This window comes from Dama dama, chromosome 15 (genome assembly GCF_033118175.1).
Source record: "Dama dama isolate Ldn47 chromosome 15, ASM3311817v1, whole genome shotgun sequence".
NCBI classification, from domain to species: domain Eukaryota; kingdom Metazoa; phylum Chordata; class Mammalia; order Artiodactyla; family Cervidae; genus Dama; species Dama dama.
The window spans coordinates 52,744,739-52,768,569 of NC_083695.1; the positions used below are offsets into that span (position 1 = coordinate 52,744,739).

Here is a 23,831-nt window from a genome sequence, read left to right on the forward strand (position 1 = left end):
GAGACCCTAGCTCAGCTCCCTCTTGCTATACACTAGATTCCTGCTAGCTATCTATTTTACACATGGTAATGTAAATGGGTTTCCCAGGTGGATCAGTGGTAAAAGAATCCACCTGTCAATTCAGGAGTCGAAGGAGCCGTGGGTTCAGTCCTTGGGTTGGGAGGATCCCCTGGAGAAGGAAATAGCAATTTACTCCAATATTCTTGCCTGGGAAATCGCATGGACAGAGAGCCTGGCAGGTTACAGTCCATGGGCTCACAAAGAGTTGAATGTGACTGACAGACTAAATGTAATGTGTATATGTCAGTGGTACTCTCTCAATTTGCCCCCCACCCCTGCCAGCCCTGCTTCTTTGAACGTGGTGTTCCACACAAGTAAATGGAGGCAGGGATATAAGCTTGCATGTGCTTCATCAGTTGAGTGAATCAGAAGATATGAAATTGGCTTAGGAATTTACCTCATCTAGGGAAAACAGAGCAATAATGGATTAACGTTGGCTAAATGCTAGGACATATACACTCATCTCACACACTAGCAAAGTAATGCTCAAAATTCTCCAAGCCAGGCTTCAACAGTACATGAACCGTGAACTTCCAGATGTTCAAGCTGGATTGAGAAAAGGCAGAGGAACCAGATATCAAATTGCCAATATCCGTTGGATCTTTGAAAAGCAAGAGAGTTCCAGAAAAACATCTACTTCTGCTTTACTGACTATGTCAAAGCCTTTGACTGTGTGGATCACAACAAACTGTGGAAAATTCTTAAAGAGATGGGAATACCTTACCTGCCTCCTGAGAAATATGTATGCAGGTCAAGAAGCAGCAGTTAGAACTGGGTGTGGAACAACAGACTGATTCCAAATAGGGAAAGGATTACTTAAAGGTTGTATATTATCACCATGCTTATTTAACATATATGCAGACTATATTATGCAAAATGTCAGGTTGGATGAAACACAACCTGGAATCAAGACTGCTGGGAGAAATATCAATAACCTCAGATACACAGATGACACCACCCTTACAGCAGAAAGTGAAGAACTAAAGAGCCTCTAGATGAAAGTGAAAGAGGAGAGTGAAAAAGTTGGCTTAAAACTCAACATTCAGAAAACTAAGATCATGGCTTCCAGTCCCAGCACTTCATGGCAAATAGATAGGGAAACAGTGGAAATAGTGACAGACTTTATTTTTTGGGGCTCCAAAATCACTGCAGATGGTAACTGCAGCCGTGAAATTAAAAGGAGCTTGCGCCTTGGAAGGAAAGCTATGAGCAACCTAGACAACATATTAAAAAGCAGAGACATTACTTTGCCAACAAAAGTCCATCTAGTCAAAACTATGGTTTTTGCAGTAATCATATATGGACAAGAGAGTTGGACTATAAAGAAAGCTGAAAAAAAAAAAAATGAAAAAAAAAAAAAAAGAAAGCTGAGTGCCAAAGAATTGATGCTTTTGAACTGTGGTGTTGGAGAAGACTCTTGAGAGTCCCCTGGACTGCAAGTAGATCAAATCAGTCCATCCTAAAGGAGATCAGTCCTGAGTATTCATTGGAAAGACTGATGCTGAAGCTGAAACTCCAATACTTTGGCCACCTGATGCAAAATACTGACTCATTGGGAAAAAACCCTGATGCTGGGAAAGATTGAAGGCAGGAAGAGAAGGGGATGAGATTGTTGGATGGCATCACCAGCTTGATGGACATGAGTTTGACCAAGTTCTGGGAGTTGGTGATGGACAGGGAAGCCTGGCATGCTGCAGTCCATGGGATCACAAAGAATCAGGCATGACTGAACAGCTGAACTGAACTGAACTGAAATGCTAGTAAGGGATCTGTTCACTTCACCCTTAGACTTAAAAAGGATTTTAACAAGCAGCTAAGTAGACTATGGATGAGAATAAAGAGCAAATATCAAGTCTTTATTGATCTTGAATCTGACAGCTTTATTTCCTTCCTAAAAGAAGTAAGCAAGGAGAAAAATGGGATCAGTAATAAATGCTGAAAAACAAAATAAAAGAAATACCATTCTGGTGACTTAGAGGTAGACTATATCTCTGGAAATAATTCTGTTATAGAAACCATTGGAAAACAGTTTAATATTTTCAACAGAAAAAGACCATATAAGAGAAATGCTATATGCGTTTTACATGCCCTGAATCTTTACCTCTTTCTGGTAAAAAATGTTCCACAGAAGAATAGTGTGGTTGACCTTCTTCCACATGGTAGCAGGCTGGAACCCTCAGGCCCTTTGGAGTATGCCTTTCCTCTGCTCACATTGACTACATGTGGATTAGTCCACATTCCAGAGGTCAGTTAGATTTCATCTTTAAGGATTGACATGGATGTTAGGAGACAATAGAGCTCTTAGTCCTGAAATCAGAAAAAATATGGAAAAAACAAAAACCAAACCCTGAAGTTTCTTTGGGCTACATTTTCCATCTTCAGGGAGAAAATCTCCTAGAATCCATTGACTATCCAAACTTGGACTTGCCTGTAATGAAAAGGCATCTGAAAAATAAATTGGCAAAATGAAGTATAAACATAAGAAGCTTACAGCATATTAAGGGAAAGAAAAAAATGATAAAAGAAGTAAAAACAAACTTAGAGGACAATCAAGATACAACCTGATAATTGCATATATCTCTGGAAACAGTGAGAGACTTTATTTTGGTTGGCTCCAAAATCACTGCAGATGATGACTGCAGTCATGAAATTAAAAGATGCTTTCTCCTTGGAAGAAAAGTTATGCCCAACCTAGACAGCATATTAAAAAGCAGAGACATTACTTTGCCAACAAAGGTCTGTCTAGTCAAAGCTATGGTTTTTCCAGTAGTCATGTAAGGATGTGAGAGTTAGACTATAAAGAAAGCTGAGCACTGAAGAATTGATGCTTTTGAACTGTGGTGTTGGAGAAGATTCTTGAGAAGTCCCTTGGACTGCAAGGAGATCAAACCAGTCAACCCTAGAGGAAATCAGTCCTGAATATCCATTGGAAGGACTGATGCTGAAACTGAAACTCCAATACTTTGGCCACCTGATGCAAAGTATTGACTCATTAGAAAAAACCCGATGCTGGGAAAGATTGAAGGCAGGAGGAGAAGGGGATGATAGGGGATGAGATGGTTGGATGGCATCACCGACTCGATGTACATGAGTTCGAGCAAGCTCCGGGAGTTGGCGATGGACTGGGAAACCTGGCTTGCTACAGTCATTGGGGTCACAAAGTGTTGGACACAACTGAGCGACTGAACTGAACTGAACGAGGTAAAAATTGTAGTAGTTATCACAGAAACAAAACCTGAAAATAAAAGATTTCATTACATCACAGACAGAATCAATGAAAATGTTGTCACATGTCCTTTAACAGCAACTGAGTTATGTTTTAGAACTATTGAAACAAAAATAAAAATGACTTAATCATAAAGGAACAAAAATTGACGCCTTAAATTCCATCTGTATGATAAATGCCAAAAGTCAATGGAATCAAATTCATAATATTTTGAGGAGAATGTTATGCCTCAAAGGATTTTTGCCTAGACAAGTTGCTTCTCATATATAGAGCAAAAAATTATTCTAAATCAGTTATGGATTCAAATGTGATGCTCTCTTCTAGTAAACAAATACTTATGATATCCTAAATTGAGAAATAAACCAAAATAAATATCTAAATCATAGAATTATTGTAGTGTAAAAAGACTAATAAATCTTCCTTTATGTGGTTTGGATATCAATGAGAATCCAGTAAAAATCCAATAGAATAGTGACCTGTTGTCTGCATGATAGGAATAATTTTTCCCTGCAATTTATACTCTTTGTCTACTTCTGATCCTTCCCAGTTTCTAATGATATAGTGCTTGTGATGTAATTCTTAATCTGTATTTCATTTGGAATTTCTTATTTTACCTGATAAACATTCAAACAAAGTGTTGTACAAGATTGGAACAATGGAAAAACCTTTATAGTACTCCTAAACATATCTGAAAATGGTCTAGGAAAAATTGATATAGAAAGCATATTTTTCATCTACAAAAACATATTTGTAAAAAATAAAAACAAAAAAGCATCCTAACTGCCTTGTATTATAGTATGATAACTTGAATAAAAACCTGGGTAGCTTTAAAATTGAAATGAGTTATTTGAACCATTAGGTTTCCTAAATTGGAAGATTAATAAACTATCCAAGGAATTCATATCTGATATCAGGCATCTATTTTTTTTTCTTTATAGAAGCTATGAACAGCTTGTTTAACTAGATTTAAAGTCAGCATGATCACTTGGAAAATTAGAATAAAAGGTATCAAAAGGGAAGAAATAGCCTGTAAAATGCACAAGGATAGCAATCTTCAGTTACTATTTGATGGTGAAATTTTGAGCCATTTCAATCTTTTTTTCACAATTCTTTGTATTTTTCACATCAGTATTTTATATTAAAACATGTTTCTAAAATTATATTTTCACTTTGTATGTGCTGTGTAATTACAAATATATAAAAATGTTTATTAATAGCAAAAAAAAGATTAGTGCACCAAAATATTAGCAGCTGTTATCTTTGCATTATGAGCATTTGAGTAATTTTGCTTTTTGAACTATTTTGCTTTCAATTTTCTACAGTAGGACATTTCATTTTTTATAGATAGAAGTCTTAAGAAATCAAAATACAAATGCCTAAGACATTTGTGGCTTTGTGGTTTTAAGAACATAATTGTTATATCAATATTATAGGATTTATAAAAGACCGTTTAAATGTTCCTGAGGAATCTTAAAAAAAAATGCCTGCTAATTACAGCATAAAATATGTGACAAAACTGTTCAGTCTAATTAAATTAAGTAACAATTATTCCTTAATTCTTCTCCCCAACACAATACTCATAGTTGGAAATGCATTATTTAGTGAAAGGGTTTGCAAGAACTACTAGATAAATTGGGCTTCCCAGGTGGTGCTAGTGGGTAAAGAACCTGCCTGCCAGTTCAGGAGACAGAGATGAGGGTTCAATCCCTGGGTCAGGAAGATCCCCTGGAGGAGGGCATGGCAACCCACTCCAGTATTCTGGCCTGGAGAATCCCACAGGTGGAAGAGCCTGGGTCCCACAATCAGACATGACTGAAGCGACTTTGCCGCATGCACTAGATAAATCAACCACCAATTCTTATCATTCTGAGTGTACTGATTTACTGCCTGCATCATTTATTTAGTATTCTGTTTCTAGGAAGAAGAAAACCTTTTAATTTGTTCATTCTTTCCCATAAAAATATTTTGGTTTGAGATTTGAGAGTGTTGACATTTAGGGTGGTCTGGTGAAACCTAATTAAATACTATGAAGACTTGGGTTGATATCTCAGATTTGTTTTCATAACTTTGCAACTTTGTGGTCTGCAGTAAATCAGTATTAAGGTTCGATTTTACAGAATTATTTTGAGAACCAAAAGACATAAAATGCAGGAACACATTTTCAAATTGTACTATATAATTTAGAATATTATATTTTATCCCACCTGAATAATTTACTATAAATAATCTCAACATAGTGATATAAATTTCAATAACATCGTTATTTACTTCTGCCAAGTCTATAAGCATAGTAAGGATCGTTGTTATTAGTATGTTTGATACGGGTACACAGAACTGTTACTCTTCTTTATTGCTCTTGCTTTTTATATATGCTTTTCTTATTCATAATAAGATTTCTGACTCAGCTTATGTTATAATTAAACAAAATATTAAAAGAGATTACCAAAAATATTTTGTTTACTAAAAGGCCTTCTCTGTTAATATTGATTTTACTGTTTATCTAACAATAAAGATTTTTAGATGGCAAACTGCTTGATATCAATAAAGACTTTCAGCCATATTATGGGGAAGGAGGACGCATTCTGGAGATCCGGACTCCAGAGGCAGTGACCAGCATTAAAAAGCGAGGAGAAAGTCTCGGCTATACCGAAGGGGCCCTGCTGGCTCTGGCCTTCATCATCATCCTCTGCTGTATTCCTGCCATCTTGGTGGTTTTGGTCAGCTACAGACAGTAAGTATTCATACCTGCTGAAATAAGGACAGCTCCTCAAGAAGGCATATCAAAAACTTGCCTCTGGTAAAATGGCTTTGTAGTTGTAAAATATTCATGGTGCAAACATTCTGGGAGTGTGGTATTTTTCTTGTGGCAAATAACCTTCCTTTAAGGGAAAACTACAAACTTTCAATACATTTTTCACAGATTTCTCAGTGTTCCTGTGCTAAAATATTCTTATCTGCCAGGAATATTAGGTTACCTCCTATAGTTTCATTTATGCTCTTCATCAGGTTAAGAACTTTGGGAGGAAAGGTAGTGGAATGTCATATACAGATACCACGGTTGCAAAGGAAGGTCTGTAACCTAAATATCAATGCATTGTATGCTAGGTTTTTATCCACATTGTCAAACTTGCCCTTATGCAGATATTACAGTTTGAAAAAATCATTTAAAAATCATAGCACACCATATATAATTTTCCATATGGTTTCTTCTTTCTTGGGTAGCCTTGATAGAGTCTATATTGTAACATCTAACATTATATTTTGGTTGTACAAGTCTTACATTTTTCTGGTCCCTATAGACAAATACATTCATTTAAAATATCTATATTTTTCTTCTTCAGGTTCTTTACAGTAGCCAAGTAAATTTTAGCTAATTTAAACATCTATATTTAAAATAGTCTAGTAAGCAATTTTTCTTTATTTGATACTAGATATGGAGAACTGTGTGATAGAAGGTTGTACTTTTTAAGTATATCCGTATTGATGATAAGTGCTAAAAAATAAAAACAAAACTATGGAATAGGTTAAGAAGAGAGATAGCCCTGAGGGTGCCATAAAATGAAAATAATTAACAGGCAGGAATAATAAATCATACAAATTACTTGACATAACAAATAATGGTAGAATGGCTACTCATCACTTAAAATACCTACAGGGAAAGGACTAAAAAAGTCCTTACATAATCTTAAACTTATCTTTGTTCTCTCAGCAATGAGAATTTTCTATTGAATTAAATAAGATAAGGTAATTCCAACTTGAAAGTTGAAGAATGTGCTGTGCATGAACATAGTAGAGGAATATTTTCTGTCACAAAAGGAATGAGAAGTTGCAAATATAACATTTAGGTTGACATATTAGAGTTCAGTGTGTGCTTAAATAAGTTGATATGCCAAATCTAAAGCCTATACACAAATAATAATGGACACATTGTTAGATTATTAAGTTATCGACCCAATATTTTCATGTTAAATATGTCTGTATCACAGTTACTTTTTCATCCAACTATTTCTGAAAGGAGATTTATTATATCCTGCTAGCATTAAAATAAGTGAGAAAACTTCTTTTACTTGGCATACAAGGCAGTGATTAAACCTGAAGCATCCTGGATGTTATGCTAAATGGTCTGAATTTCAACAAGATATTAAAATCCTTAATAATTAAATATTTTAAAGATATATTATTATATTGTTTTTTAATTCAGTAATCAGCTTGACAATCTAAGAGTAAATTTTGGTTACTCTCTTTTTGTAGATTAACAAAAGTAAACATGTTATAAAGTAAAATTCTATTATTTTAAAACCTAACTTTTGTACCTTCATTTTCTGCTTATAAATAGATTGGAATGAATGGTTATTCTTTCATTTTAAGATGTGTCTTTGAAATTTGCTGTGGATGGAAAACTATGAGGCAAATGTGAAAGTATCATAAATTTAGTCTCCAGGATTGGCACCTTCCCATTCTAGCTTCAGCTTCAAAGTGAGGACGAGTATAACTGGAGCTTGTTGCCTGATTCCATTTCTTTAATAGTCTTCAAGCGCAGTAAACCAAAATGCCAGTTATAAAGATCAGAGCATCTTTAATATTCCATTTCTCTATCAGAGGAAAAACTCACATATGCATGTTTTAATCCAGTGTTTCCTATTCCAACTAGTTAATTTCTTTGTTTTCATGCAATAAATGTTTTAACAGCTTGTAGGACCATGACAGTAATAATAAAGTGCTTACCATTTTCACTTTCTGAATTGAAAGACTTAATTCTCCTACAATGTCATGAAGTCTGTGTTATTTTGAGTTTAACCCATAAATTATTCATAGGTTAGATGAATTCAGATGTTAAAATATTATGAATGCAGTGTTTCTCATGTAACTTTCTCTTTTTTTCTTATTCATTTGCTTTCCCAAACAGGTTTAAAGTGTAAGTATAATTACTAATATGTTGCATATGATTTTATGCGATATGAAAAGAAAAAAAACAGATAATGCTAATAAAGTAGTCAGCCTGCCCAGAACCAGGTGTTATTTCTCTACTTTATGTTTGTATTTTGTGTTTGAACTAGTTTTTAGTTGCACTTCCTTTGTGGTTTGTATGTGTGTGTTTATTTGCTCAGCCGTGTCCTACTCTCTGTGACCCTGTGGACTGTAGCCTGCCAAATTCCTCAGTCCATGGGGATTCTCCAGGCAAGAATACTCAAGTTGGTTGCCATACTCTCCTCCAGGGATCTTCCCAACCCAGGGATCGAACCCAGGTCTCCCACATTTAGGCAGATTCTTTACCGTCTGAGCCACCAGGGAAGCCCTTGTGGTTTATGTATATAGAATTGAACTAGTTTTAGACAAATGGATACAAGAGGAAGAAATGTGAAAAAGACAGTTAGCCCTGATATCCGCCACCTTTTGGGATTTTGGTTTTGAGGCAAGAATTAACAATCAGTATCCAAGAAAGTCAAAAAGAGCAGCCTTGCTCCAATGCAAGAATCACAGGCATTCCTTGGAATCCAAAGAAAATAATTCAAGGACTAGGGTGTGAGCATTACTAGTCATAGTCAACTATGCAGAAATGGGTTTTACAGACCTTGAAAATATCACATTAAAAAGTTGCCAAAGAATTCTTCTACCATTGTATAAGTTTGTTTTGTTGATCAAGACTATGCTATAGCATTGAAATGTGTCAAAATAAATGTGCAATAAAAAAAAAAAAAAAAAAAGCTAACCAAATCTCCCTCCTACACATGCACTTCTACACAGTTCCTGTAGTATCTAAGATGGGTTTAAAATCATTTTTAAACAAAATAATTTTTCTTGAAATAGATGGAAGACCAATAATAAAAGCCAACTGTGTATCTTCTATGGGCTCCCAAGTGGAGCTAGTGGTAAAGAACCCACCCGCCAGTGAAGGAGACATAAGAAACCTGGGTTCATTCCCTGGTCAGGAAGATCCCCTGGAGAAGAGAATGGCAACCCACTCCAGTATTCTTGCCTGGAGAATCCCATGGACAGAAGAGCCAGGCAGGCTACTGTCCATAGGGACGCAGAGTTGGACACCATTGAAGCAACTTGGCATCACATGTATCTTTTATATGCCTCATTATGAAAGAGATCCATTAAACCACCACCAGTTATCAATCACATGTTATAAATACTTTTCCTTCTCCATTTAATATTATCATTTAACTTAATTTGCAAATTTTTCTACTGAATTTACCATTTTTTCAAGGACTAAACATTTTAAATAACTAAGGAGAAGGGGTTTTAAGTAAATGGTACTCTGTGGGAATGCTTTTGTAATTGTATTAGTTAGTTAAGTTCAAATATTTGTACAAAAAATTTTGAGTTCCTCTGATAACTGGACTTTATTATTGAAAGGTAGCCTGTTGATAAGTATATGATTTCTAAAATGAGTTTTACAAAACCTCCTTACTTTACCGAAGACGCCAAGCTGAGTGCATCAAGACAGCTCGAATCCAGTCTGCCCTGCCTGCGGCCAAACCAGCAGCGCCTGCCCCGCCACCGGTGGCCATGGCCCCGCCACCCCTGCCGCCTCCCGGAGCTCATCTCTATGAAGAACTCGGGGACAGCACGATGTAAGTAGACTTTCCAGGGACTTTTAGAAATAAATGGGTTTTGATGGATGCTGTGTGGTGAGTATTAAATTTCAACTTGATGTGGAAATACTGCTTACAGCCTATTTTGATTACATTTTTTAAACATAAAACTGTTAAGATGAAGACCTAAGAAAGTTCAGTTGGAGAGTAATAACCAAAAAACTAACAAAAAACATTAACAATAATAATAATAATAAAAACTGAGTAACAAGAAAGAAGTGTTCAGTTTGAGAAGACATTGGCAGATGAGTAGCATGAGTATTATATTTAATTTCTAAATCTTCAGAATCAAGGATTTTTCTCCCAAATTAAAACTTCTGAAAATATTTTTCTCATAAAAAAATGAGGACAATAAAGCACAGTCATAAAATAGTAATTCCTGGTTTGGTACCAAAAGCCAGCTCCTGTTTGGTAATCAAAAGTCCATTCTATGGTCTAAAATAATAGACTTTTCTAAGATACTATTTTAAGATGTTATAAAATAGAATTAAAATCTGAATGAAAATAAATAATTAATATCACATATATAACCTCTTATAATAGTATTTCTCCTGGACTATTTGGAATCTCTAATCAATACTAAAATCACCATTTTGAAAAAGAGTTTAAATTATTCCTAAAAGATTTTATGGCTTTATAGTGTTTTTAATGATGCTACCTCAAACATGATTCTTTCTGGAGATATTTAACCTGCCATATTAAAAAAAAAAATTCATTGACATGAATCAGCCATGGATTTACATGTATTCCCTATCCCGATCCCCCATAAATAGGAAAAAAAAAATTCAAGATATATCAACATGAAGTGCAAAACAACCAAGGATATTATAAAACTTTGAATATGACTAAATTAAATCCAGGAAAACTATTATTAGCTGAAATTTGGTGGAATTGAGGGACTAAAACACATTCTACTGTGTTACATTTGTAGCATTTACTAGTAGGAATAAAGCAAGCCTCAAAAATTATGAAATTTATCTTTTAATGGGAAAATTGTATTCGAACCTATGTATCAATATTATGAACTGTATTCATACTATTATATAGGTTATATTGAAAATAGTTTTTAAAATACTAAAACTGAATTTAACATATAGTTTAATGCTAAAGTTGAATTTAAAAGAACTTAATGCCTCACATGCTACTTCTGGAGTAATAATATAGGATTAATGTTTTACATATTTTTTTCCTTTCATATAAGTTGGAATGATGGTTTCTTTTTCAATTATTGGTGAATGTTGGAATTGAGCCAATAAGATTTGATTCTAAAAATGTTCAAAACTAAAAAAGATTGATGTGTAAAGTTGAATGTGCTTTATTTGAAATTAGTGAGGGGTATATACTAATTTCTATTTAAAAAGAGCAGGAATACTATAACATCACCGGGAATCAGTATAGTTTGATGGTGATAATTTTCAAGTAGCAATGCTTAAGGACTATTTTTATTTGAAAAATTGCAGTAGATAGTAGAGGGTTTTGCAATTCTTATTTGTATTTATTGAAGTGTTTTAAGTTTTACACATTTAATGATCTTTGACAAATGTTTAAATTATCTATTCAAAAACTTTTTGCAAGAATTCTAGCCATAAATTGCTATAAAATAAGCTATCTTCAAATGAATTATAAGCAACTATTTTTTAAAAAGACGAAGGGTATATTAAAAAAAAGTTTCACAAATAATTAACAACTTAATGTAGACTCAATAATTACTCTGTAAAAGTCATATTCCTTCTAAATGAGACTTATGTCTTCTTTATAAATCAATGTGGACTAATTGTTCACTTCGGACATAGCAGCAATTCTTCGAATCTCATTTTTAAAATTCTGTTTTAGAATTGAAGTCACCCATGTTTAATAGAGGTGAATTTAACTATGTATAGGAGATATTGGGCTGGCCAAAAAATCCATTTGGATTTTTCCATAGGAGGCTATGGAAAAAAACAAATGAACTTTTCAAGCAACCCAATAAATAGCTAGATGTAATTTTATGTCATAAGACAACAAAATAAATGTCATATGATTTTATCTAAAGCATTATTAAAATTATTCATATTAATAAAAATATGACACATATATTTTCTCTTTTGATATGAGTACTATGTATTTAAAGCATATTCTTGTTAATATTTTCCTAACCATCTCAATTTAACTATAGTTAAAACTTTTTTTTTCTATCACATGTTCTCTCTTTCTCACCTGTGGATACATAGGCATAAGTAAGTAAATGATATCATTCTAATACAAGGACATTAGAAAAAAAAAAGGTGCAATAGAATAGACTAAGTGCTGTTTTGCTCTATATATAGTAATCTTCATCTTTTACTGTACATTTACTTTTAAACAGAAAGTTATGTCTTCTATACTGCATTCCTTCTTTATAACTTGAAATTGCATGAGTTTAAATGTATTCCCAGTGATAGTATGTCTGCTTATGAAGAGAAGTTTCAAAATTCTCTTTGTTTTTGTTAAAAATATTTATGGTATCTTTCCATCAGAAATGATGTGGTATCATTGAATAGATAGTTATTTCCAAGAAAAATAAATCCAAGAATGTATTTACACAGAAACAACTGCTATATGTCAACCAGATTTTAAAAGGCTGCTTTTTGTGGTTTTGAAAAGCAGTTGCTATTTGTTTAATCCAAGTTGTCTCCACTTTTGGAATTATGTAGGAGGTCCTGACCACCTGTGAGAATTCTCTCTTGCAGTTTGCATTTTTGCCAAATGACATAAAAAATATATATCATTATATTATCTCACCTTTCATCCTGATTTTTCAATGTAGCTTTTAAATTTTAATTTAAAAAATCCTTTTATTTCATCTAGTTACTATGTGGGTAAATATTAAATGATAATAAAAATGAATCTGTTACTCTGAGCTTGAGAAGCAAAGTCAAATGAAAGACTATTTAAAACCCCAAGTCTCCTTGTCTTTCTGGGAGAAGGGTCCCAGTGCTTCCACTGGAGCACTTATTTGTGTTCTCTGACTTATTCCATTTTATTTATGACTCACAGTCACTGTAATTCAGTGACCATGTCTGATCAAGTTTTTCAGTGATATCAAAACTATTACTATAATAGTATATATTTTCATTAAAGTGTGACCTAAAATTTGATCTGTATCATGTTCAAAAGAAACCAAAAGTCTCCTTTCTTATTTGTAATATTTACAGTGCTTTTAAAATCATTAAGCATAAAATTAAAATGGAAGAAAATAATCTGTCAAGATTCTTAAATACAATTTTTCAATTGTGATTTAGAACTCTATGAAAGAAACCCTCCCATCTGTCCTTGGAGACTAATTCTCTTAATCTAGAGTGCAGAAAATCTTTCTGTATTCTCTTGCAAGCTTTATCTCATATAGGAGAGTACTTTTAACTCCAGGACAAAATTACTAAGATGAGAGATAATGGGCAGGTACTGAATCAGATACAGCTAAGGATCCATTCCTTAAAACAGTCAACTCTGATCATCCTTAACCAAGGCAAAGGGTCTGAAACCACTGCCCAGCATGTTGCTCTGTAACTTGGAAACTTGTGATTTATACTTGAGAGAACTGTTATGTGTGGTCATGGAAACTTCACTGTATCAAACTAACTAAAAAAAAGAAAGAAAGAAAAAAAAATCAGTGTGTGGATTGACACATTTTTTTTTAATGAAACTTTTTCATGCTACTCCCAGCTCTCTAGCTTTTCCTGGCCTGCCTTTTTGAGAACAGAAACATCAAAGTAATGGCTTGCTTCAGTAGATTAGTGTTATTTGGCTTTTTATATTTTGAAGTAGTAATGAGAACCATAAAAACATCTTTCTCATGAAAGCTATTTCACAACCTGTTTCCTTACATTTCATTATCTTCTTTTCTTTCAAGTCTTTTCCTTCTCTACCATTTCCAACAAAGCAGGGAAAATAAATCAGTCTCAGAAGACAGGAAACATCAGCAGTTTTCTTCCAACACTGTTGAGGCTCCCAAGCAGACCCATGTAGATGGATCTCTTAAGAACAGCTGGCCCAGGTCTGCAAGAGAATTCACACTGATGTCTGATGAGGATGCCTTAAGTGACCACAGTACCATTTACAAGGAACACACAGATCAAAGATCAACAAATTCAGACTTTTTACTAAGAACAGATTTTGTGAAGTCATTTGTACCCAAAACACAAGCCAGGAATGAGTTTCTGAGGGGCCCACGAGAAAAGATTCAGAGGATGTGGAATCGCCCAACCTGCTTACCTAGGAGACCAATGTGGGAACTTCCTGATAGATCAGAAACCATAGCTCTAAAGCAGTGGCAAAGCAACAGGCAGAAAGCTGAAAATGAAAGCTCTGGAACCAATCCAAACAAAAGAGGTAACAGTAGCCCCTTGCTTACAGCTGAAGACATAAATGTAACAGAAAAAGAGGAAACAAGGGAAAGTGAATCACTGACTATAAAAGCAACAGAGCCGTTGCAGTCTCGGTCTTCAGACTCTTCGCTTTCCTCTCCTTGGTCTCACTGCTCTTTCTCCACTTTGCCAACTGTTTCAAGAACTGTGGAACTCAAATCAGAACCTAATGTTGTTGTTTCTCCTGCTGACTGTTCCTTGGAACTTTCTCCTTCAATGCCTTGCATTTTAAATTCTGAGTTCCTTAGCAGAGAGACACCTACTTGTTTGATGACTTTTGAAACCAAAAAGGACATTTTTGAAAATCTTCCCTGTCCACTAAAAATCTCTCCTCCCCCTCCTCCTTCTTGTCCTCCCCCTCCTCCTCCTCCGCTTCCTTCTCCTCCTCCTCTTACGCCTCATATCCTTACTCCTGTGTCTAGACTTCCTCCTTCTCCTCCCTCTAACCCTCCTCCTCTTCCTCTTCCTCCACGTCTTCTACTTTCTGTTCCCTCTCCTCCTGCGTCTACTTCTCCTCCACCTTTCCTACCTTCACTTCCCTCTCTTCCTCCAGCATCTCCTCCTCTTCCTTCTCTACTGCCTCCTTTGATGTCAGTTCCATCCACCAAGTGTGCGTTTACACCAAATATTGAGCATACTGTCAATGTGACACCAGCCAAGGAAATGAAATCCGATATGATACAATTGTCAACATCAACAACAGTGTGCAATGCAAATCCTCAAAGGGAACCAAAAGGCATTCTCAAGCATATAAAAAACTTGGCAGAACTGGAAAAGTCAGTAGCTAACATGTACAGTCAAATAGAAAAAAATAATCCACCAGCACAACTCTCAAAACTTCAAATGAGTTGTCCTTCAGAGACAACAAATACGGGAATGACATCTGAACAAAACCAGGAGAATTTGCACAATATTGTTGAAGGAATTGAAAAACAATCTCACAGTCATTCTACTTCACTGTAATGTTTCTTTTTCAGTTTTAAATGGACAGCTCTTTTCTTGACCATAACCTTCCAGTGGAGGCAGATTTGAACATTAAAGAAGATACTATTCTTTTACCCTAAATTCAATGCAATGCTGGTTTTTCCTCATTTTTAATTTAAAAGATTATTAATCTCATCATTACTAACTCATATTATAGAGTTCCCTTAACTTTCTTAACTACGAAGTAGCATTATTTGTCTGCATTTATTTAAAAAGTAAGTAATTTCAATCTATTTTGCAGTGGGTGTATATGGGCATGAAAGTTAGATATCCAACTTAAACCAATGGCTTGTTTATCATGTGAAGTTTTACATTTACTTTTGATCATAGTTTTACATGAGTGTTCCAGGAAGACAGCAGACTGTTATAAATAAGCTAAAAAATGATATCATATGTTCTGCTATTTCCTTGAAGCCTCTGTATTTGGTAAGAAGAAATACTACCAAAGTAAAATGTTATGTATCTAAAAAAGTAGGAGATGACAGACATTATGGTATTCCAAAATAAATCTCAGGTGCTATAGAGGTAGACATCTGTTTTCTTATAAGAACATCCTTTACTCTGGCTTGCTTTTATCTTACTAGTATGCTTATACATTTGATAAATCTTTTACTTTTTTCAATTGCTGTTTTATTCTATTTATTTCTCATTGTGCTTTCTCTTCCTTTCTTTATAATGGAAATAAATCTTGAATTGTTGACTTTTGTAAGACATTTCATTGTTCCCACAAATGTTTCTAACGTGCTCTTTAGCTTTGCTTGTTCACATTATTATATCATCTCCTTAATTATAATTTTATCTTAAGAGTTTCCTTCCTTCCTTTATCTCCAGTTTAATAAATTCTAATCAGTTTCATCAAAACCAAGTTAGGTAAATACCTACAGAGTTTATCTAGTGTGAATGTAGTTACCATTTCATTGTTGAAAATTATATTTTTCATTGTCTATCAATAATATAAAACATGACTGTCTATTAAAATTTTTTAAAGTGCATTATCAGTTTTATTCCTAGTACTTTTTTAAATGTTAGTTTTTATTAGGATGTAGTTGCTTTAGTGTTGTGTTAGTTTCTGCTATATAACAGTGTGAATCAGCTATAGATATATGTATATCCCCTCCTAGTAACTTTTAATTGCTATGGATGAATCATCCAAATTTAGCCTATAAACATGAATGAAATTTAAAAATTCTAAATAGAAATCAAGAAGAAATATATTTGGTGAACTGCCACCAGCTTTATCTATGTCTTTCCTCTTTATTTTAGGCAAAGAAAATAATTTATACTCTAAAAAATTTCAATAGTTGTCTTTATATCTTAGAGCTCAACTTGTTAAATTCTTAAAAGGCATCAACTAAGCTAACTACCATCTTTCTCTATCCTAATGAATGCTACCCTCGGCTATCAAGTAATTACTTTGTTTTTTCCATCTCAGACATGGAATAAATTTTATTTACTGGAAATCCTCACTTTGAATACAAGTGTAATTGTTTATTATATTTTAGGAGATATTAGTTTTGATATTTTAGGAGATATGTCTGCACAGAGAAAACACAGCTCCAAAATATAGGCAAAGTCTTACTTGATAATTGCCATTTTAAGTATATTAATATAGATCCAGAGCCCTACAATGAATGCCTCATTTCATAGGTTTTGTTTAACTCATGTCATGTGAAATTTCTTCAAGAATTTGATCAAGCATCCCAGTTAACAATATCAAATAAAAGACTATAAAGTTTACTATTTTCATTAGATCCTCTGCTTCAGATTCTTTTCATCCAAATCAACAGCAATTTTTTCCTGGGGTTCTTGAACATGATTTTTTTCTCTCTTTCACTGAAAAACTTCAGTTGGAGTTTTTGTTGGCAGCTGGTCATATGCATGAGAACTTGTGCTATTTGGCGGACTCTGACAAAGGTATTATTCACAACTGCATAAACCTTTAATGTGAGTGTGTGTCTTTATGCTATTTTGTATCAGCCTCTTGGAAACGTAAAATAAATTTCTTGATAATTCCTTAGAATTATTTGATAATTAAATCTTTAAATAATTACCAAAGAATATAAGTAGTCCAAATAACAATTTTATGTAGGTATATAGCCTTATTAAATTGTTACTTTGTCCTTTTTCATAACCTTTTTATAATTTTAAATTGTTATTAGTATTTCATACTTTGCAAATGAAACAGCCATTCCCATGTTTTATATTTAATCTAGTCTTTCATTGACACATTATATTTAGAAATTTCCTTCATCATAAAGTCAAGTAAAGCATCTTTTGTTTGAGATCTAAAAATATTTTGGTATACAACTCAAAATATTATTTCTCACCACAACCCCTTAAGCTCACAACCTGACAGCAAACCCCCAAGAAAAGAATATCTTTTTTTCTTCTGCATTTATTATGATTCAATTAGTGCAGAAGAAATTATTAGGTACCTTATTAAAAGACATAACTGGTTAACATACATTTTCCTTAAATGTTAAAAATAAATAGTAATACATACAAAGAGTGTAAAATGAAAAATTAATACATATTAGATATAAACTACATAAAAAGATGCATCAGTGTCATATGAATGGTTTTATAAGGATTAATAGGAAGTCATGTTACTTGAAAACACACAGATAACTATACATATTGATCTGCTGTTTACTTTTTCTGAGTTATGTTTTGCCTTTGAGATAAGACAAAATAATACAAATAACCAAATAAAAGGCAACAAAAAGGTTAATGGAAATAGTATAGTTCATCTATTGATATTTTATTTCCTACATTTATGGAATGCAATGCCAATGAAAAGAGGCAATTTAAATATCCTAGGAAATGAAATATAGGTTTTACTGGATATTTTATATTATGTACGTGACTCAAGAGTCATTATTAAAACCTAAGTATGAGCTCTCAACTTTCTATATCTCTAAAAGATACAAATTGAGTAAAAGTTGAAAATGTCTCAGCTTTTAAATGCTTTAAGATTATCATCCCCCTGTTTAACCATACAACATAAGCATCCTGTAAGACCCCTAATGGATGCCTGAAAGATCAAATACTGGACCAAGAGACCACTCATATTCTGGGAGGGATACAGAAGAGTGGAGTGAGGCTTCATAATGCTACTCAGAATGCAATCTAAAACATACAAATTTTTTATTTCTAGAATTTTCCATTTAATGTTTTTGGACCATGGTTGACCACGGGTAACTGAAACCACAGATAGGTAATCACAGATAAAACAGGACTATTGTAATAAATTGCTGACAGCAATATATTTGTATAAGCATTAGATTATCATTATTATCAACCAGATTACCATTATTCAATCAATAATGCCTTATAATCACTTAAGATGCATTCAAATAAGCAGATTTTGTAAAGTCCTTGGAATATTTTAAATAAATTTTCTACAGATTCTTTTGCTGGACTTTAGAAAGTGTTCATAGTAAATCTTCATTGCAGTTGTTTATTAATTTCATATAGCATGGTCAACATCATCAGTGTAATACTTTAGGTCAAGTGTTTAATGAATAATAAATAGAAAGTCTTCATAACTAATGACATTGAAAACATTCCATGCTTTTTTCCCTCTCAGGTACAGTCAAATGTTTCAACAACTTATAGTCCAGTTAACTATATAAATCTTTATGTAATATTGAATGCTTGGCTATTATATTTCTAAAAACTTTTTCATGTTATGTCTAATAATGTAATTGACATTTAGAGACTAGTCAATATTTTGCATTTATTATTTTTAGCATAATTTGACAAAACAAAAAACCTTACAAACATTTGGAAGCATATGTTGTAGTCATGGAGATAATATTTTTTGTCCTGTAACAATATGTTTTTCATTCATCAAGCATATCTTTCCCCCAAATGAGTATCACATATATCAAGACTTGTCTAGGACAGACATGATGTAGAATATTTTTAATCTAACTGATCATAACAGAGTAAATGTGTGTTATTATACACCATTGAGATGAAACAGATTGTGTATTGTTTAGTTTTCAGATGGCATGAGGGTCTGGAGTGATAATTGTTTTTAATAATGCAGGCATAAAATCTTGGTCTTCCTGTTTTGATACTGCCATAAAATATATTTCTCCTGAGACAATTTTTTAGAAAAAGTCACCATCTCAAATTTTTCTATGATTTTCTTAAATTACCTTCATCTATAATTCTATTTTATCTGTAAATCCAGGATGTTTAATACTGATTTCTTCATTTCTGCCTTGCAGGAGAGGTTATACATCAGAGGTAAGGGCTTTATGATGCTATGTTACATCAAGGTTACTGCAAAAATATTTATGTTACAGGCAGGACTGATTTACATTCTTTCAAGACTAGGGTATTTCCCTTTATTTTAACAAAACATATGCTTTGCTATTTATTTCTTGTATGTTTGTTGCTTCTTTGTTCTAGGTTCTAAGTCAATGAGTGAACACAGATCAACTATTTCCCTTTTCAAAGATAAATTTTCTATTTTCTAGAATTATTATCACTCCATCTTGTGACATTCCCCCAAATTCCTTTTTCTAAGGTTATAAATCTAACCTAGAACACTGTTTCTAATTTAGAAACTTTAAAAAAAAAATCAGTCCAAGGCTCACTCTTACAACTTTTGAGATTTTAGAGTTAAAAACAAGTCAGACTATTGTATGACTTTTTGTGTTAATTTGACTCTTGATCTGCAGAGAAGATACTGGGTATTCTGACCAATAGTACTTGGTAAACTACAGTGTAAGTGGTATTGTCAATGAGTTACTGAAAATTTAGTATGAGTTAGCATATAGCTCTTCAGTAAAGAGAATGAAATAAGCATATGCCCTAATTGGCTAATGCTTTAGAATGCATAAGTCCTAGATTATTTAGAAATCAAAATGAATGTATTTAAGAAAAAATGATTTTCAGAGATAATTTTATCACAGCTAACAGATTGAATCAGAATATCTCTAACTTCAACTTCCTACCCCTTTAAGTGAATACCTTAACTGTACTATCTCACTAACATCTGTACTGTGGAATATCTATCACTTTGTCAAATAGTTGTTCTATTGGCCATTTTAAGCAGTTGGCTTACTGGTAGGGTTATTTCCTAGAACTTCTCTGCCCACTTTTCCAATGCTTACTTGAAGACTTATGTTGTATAACCATTCCCTTCAAGAGTTGAGAAGCCAAAATTTGAATCTGTGCATGTTTTCATCTAATTATAGCATAGATTATTATGAAACAGATTGGTAGAGAGTGTATTTTAAAAAATATGGGTAAAATGGGGAGGCAGTGAGAAGTGGTCTCCAAAAATTAAGGAAGAACAATTTCCTTAATCACAGAAGAATTTTTGAAAACATGCTTAAATCTTGACTTCAAGCAATCCGCATTTTGTAAAAATGAAAAATGGGAGCATGTCTTAAATATAATGATAAATTCATTAGAACCATATCATTTTTTTGTGTGCCCTACCCTTCTTCCTAATGAACCTGATTATATATAAATGTGACTGGGGAGAAAAAGAGGGGCAATTTAAAACAAGGTTAAATTTGTTAAAATGAATTGTGTGATACTTAAAGTGCTTCAGAACCAAAAATGACTCTTGTGCTATGTAGCTTAAACCAAAAAAAAAAAAAAAAGCATAGATTTTTATTTATTAAGATTATTAAGTTTGATGTTAATTGAAGCAATGATGAAAATAAAGCACATTAATTATGTTCCAACATAAATAGTCAAAATATCACTTAATGCTGTTAATAGCTATCACATGAGTAATAAATTGTATCCCAAGGTAACCAGTTTTAAGCTGTGACCTTTTTTCTCTCTTTTCAATCATAATCTACTTTTTCTACCTGAATTATTTCCTAAACTTTTTTCTATTTTAATTTCCTTTGGCAGCAACAACAACTGCTGAGGCCTTCTCTTCTTAAACCAGAGGTATCAATTTTCTTTTTCTTTTCTACCTTCACTGAGTCTTCAATGTACTTAATGTGACTTTGAGGCCTATTTCACATGTGGGCAGAGTGTGTGGCTACAAGCATGACATAATTTTACAAGGGAGAGAAGAGGTGGTTTTAAATTAGATCAAATAAGCAAATAAGCAAGCAACTCACCTCCCTTCTGCTTTCTGGTAACTGAAGTTCCAAATTTTTAGCTTCATTCTCTAGAAATCAGGTAAATAAGACCTTTGTTTATATTAAAAACAAACAAGCATTAAATGAGACAAGTAATGAACCTGATCTGTCACTTGTCTTAGTGAATCTAGATGCATCAGAACTGTTCTTGAGATCAGATTTAGGTCAGGGAAAATCTGAAGAAGTAATGGTGACATCCATGCTGAAATAACAAAGGTAGAAAGTTGGTTGTGATAAACAGACTTTAATCATTAAAATGTGATTCAGAATACTGTCTTTGGGCAGTCTATTTTAAAATGCCTAATGAATTTTCTCCTGTAATGAGAAAAGATATTTGGAGTTATATAATAAATGCATGCCATTTTTATTTATTTATTATCTTATATACTTCCTAAATTGAAAGAAATAAAGTAATGCAAATTTTAAATACCTTCTTCCTTTAGAAAATGTAAGATTTTATAATCTTCATCTAAAAAAAGTACTGTTTATTGCTACTTATCAACAACAGAATCTTAACTCTGCTAAAGACAGGCATTTTGTGGTTAGAATTTACTCCCCCAAATTGAGAGGTTGGTGGCAGAAATATTAAAATGTATAAATTTTATAAAAAATGTCCATGGAAGGACTTCCCTGGTGGTCCAGTGGTTAAGAATCTACCTTCCAATGCAGGGGACTTGGGTTAAATCCCTGGTCAAGAAACTAAAATCCCACATGCCATAAATATAAATAAGTAATAAATTAAAAATTTCTGTGAATACTTCTCCATAGATTGTTGAATCAGATAGCTCGGAGTTGAAATCCAAATGCCAGTTACTGTATATAAAGCCTTAGTCAAACTATACCTCCTCCTTATGCTCATTAATTTCATCTTTTATAGGATGTTGGCAGTAATATTAAATATATAAACTTCTAACTCAGCAACTGGGCCATAGGGGGAAGAAATTCAGTAATGGTAGCTATTTTTTTCTTTTGTTTGCATCAATACAAACATTTACAATTTAGTCAATAAGATACTAGGTTGATTATATGCTTTCTCTGTGTGGTCAGCAAAGATGAATTTTAAAAATAACATTAAGCAGTTTATCTGCCCATAAAAGCACCTTTTAGTAAGATGCTTGGCATGATTCACCTGCTAAGGGAATGTCAACAGGGACTATATGAAACAGCAATAAAAATCAACATTCCACTTTTCTTTTCAGTCTGACTCAGGATCTTAGGTCTTCCCTGGTGGCTCAGTCCGTAAAGAATCTGACTGCAATGTGGGAGACCTGGGTTCAATCCCTAGGTTGGGAAGATCCCCTGGAGGAGGGCACGACATTCCACTCTAGTGTTCTTGCCTGGAGAATCCCCTTGAACAGAGAAGACTGGCAGGCTTAATGGTGGAGTTCTTCCTCCATTTTCTTTTTTTTTCTGAAGAGATGATGCTCTGATATAAGTGGTGGTATAAGTATAAGTATCCAGGAGGGAACTTTCAGAGCATTGCCTTCCACCAGCTCCCATCTCTCCCTATAGACTATAAAGTGATTGATTAAATTGATGATTATGTGGGTTCCTCCCCAGGTGCTTCCATCCTTCTGTTATTTTTTTAAGTCATTTGATGCCAGATATTTAGCTAACAAGTTATTTAGCTAACAAGACCTGAGTTTCATTTACCAGTCAAGGAAAAAGAGAAGTATGTGTCTGTAAAGAAAATTGATTTTTTTAAAAAATTTTAAATCCACTCCATCACCTTGTGCTCAGTTGCTTGTCATGGCCAACTCTTTGTGACCTCATATACTGTAGCCAGGATCCTCTGTATTTAAGATTAGCGAGGCAAGAATACAGAAGTTAATTGTAATTTCTTTCCCCAGGGGATCTTCCCAATCCAGGGATCCAACCCTCGTCTCCTGCAGCTCCTGCATTGGCAGGCAGGTTCTTTTACCACTAGTGCTACCTGGGAAGCCCCTTCAGTAGCATATATTTCCATAGATATTTTTCATTATTGCTAAAAACTATTAGAATTCAACTTTAAAAACTTCATTGTTTTTAATTGTCATAAGAGCACATACTTCGAAATCTTTCCTCTTTTAAGTGCACAATGCAGTATTGTCAACTGTAAGTTCAATGCTGTATAGCAATTTCTAAACTTTTTCATTGTGCTTAATTAAAACTTTATATCTGCTAAATAGCAACTTCACATTTGCCCCTGTCCCCATCTCCTGCCTGGGGCTTCCCTGGTGACTCAGATGATAAAGAATCTGCCTGCAATGCCGGAGACTTGGATTTGATCCCTTAGTTGGGAAGATCCCCTGGAGAAGGCAAATGGCAACCCACTCCAGTATTCTTGCCTTGAGAATTCCATGGACAGAGGAGCCTGGCAGACTACAGTCCATGGGGTTGCAAAGAGTAGGACACGGCTGAGCCACTAACACTTTCACCATCCCCTGGCAACCATCATTTTCCTTTCTGTTTCTGT

General features: G+C 33.7%; 1 protein-coding gene across 1 annotated transcript in view; it reads left to right on the forward strand.

Moving 5' to 3' along the window:
* The window catches only part of PCDH15 (protocadherin related 15), a 920,738-nt gene that overhangs the window by 887,826 nt on the left and 9,081 nt on the right, over positions 1 to 23,831 (forward strand). The window contains exons 31-34 of the mRNA XM_061162074.1: positions 5,799 to 6,017; positions 9,715 to 9,867; positions 19,493 to 19,511; positions 21,141 to 21,179. Of these exons, the coding sequence (XP_061018057.1) occupies positions 5,799 to 6,017; positions 9,715 to 9,867; positions 19,493 to 19,511; positions 21,141 to 21,179 (430 nt within the window). The remainder of the gene's footprint in view (positions 1 to 5,798; positions 6,018 to 9,714; positions 9,868 to 19,492; positions 19,512 to 21,140; positions 21,180 to 23,831) is intronic.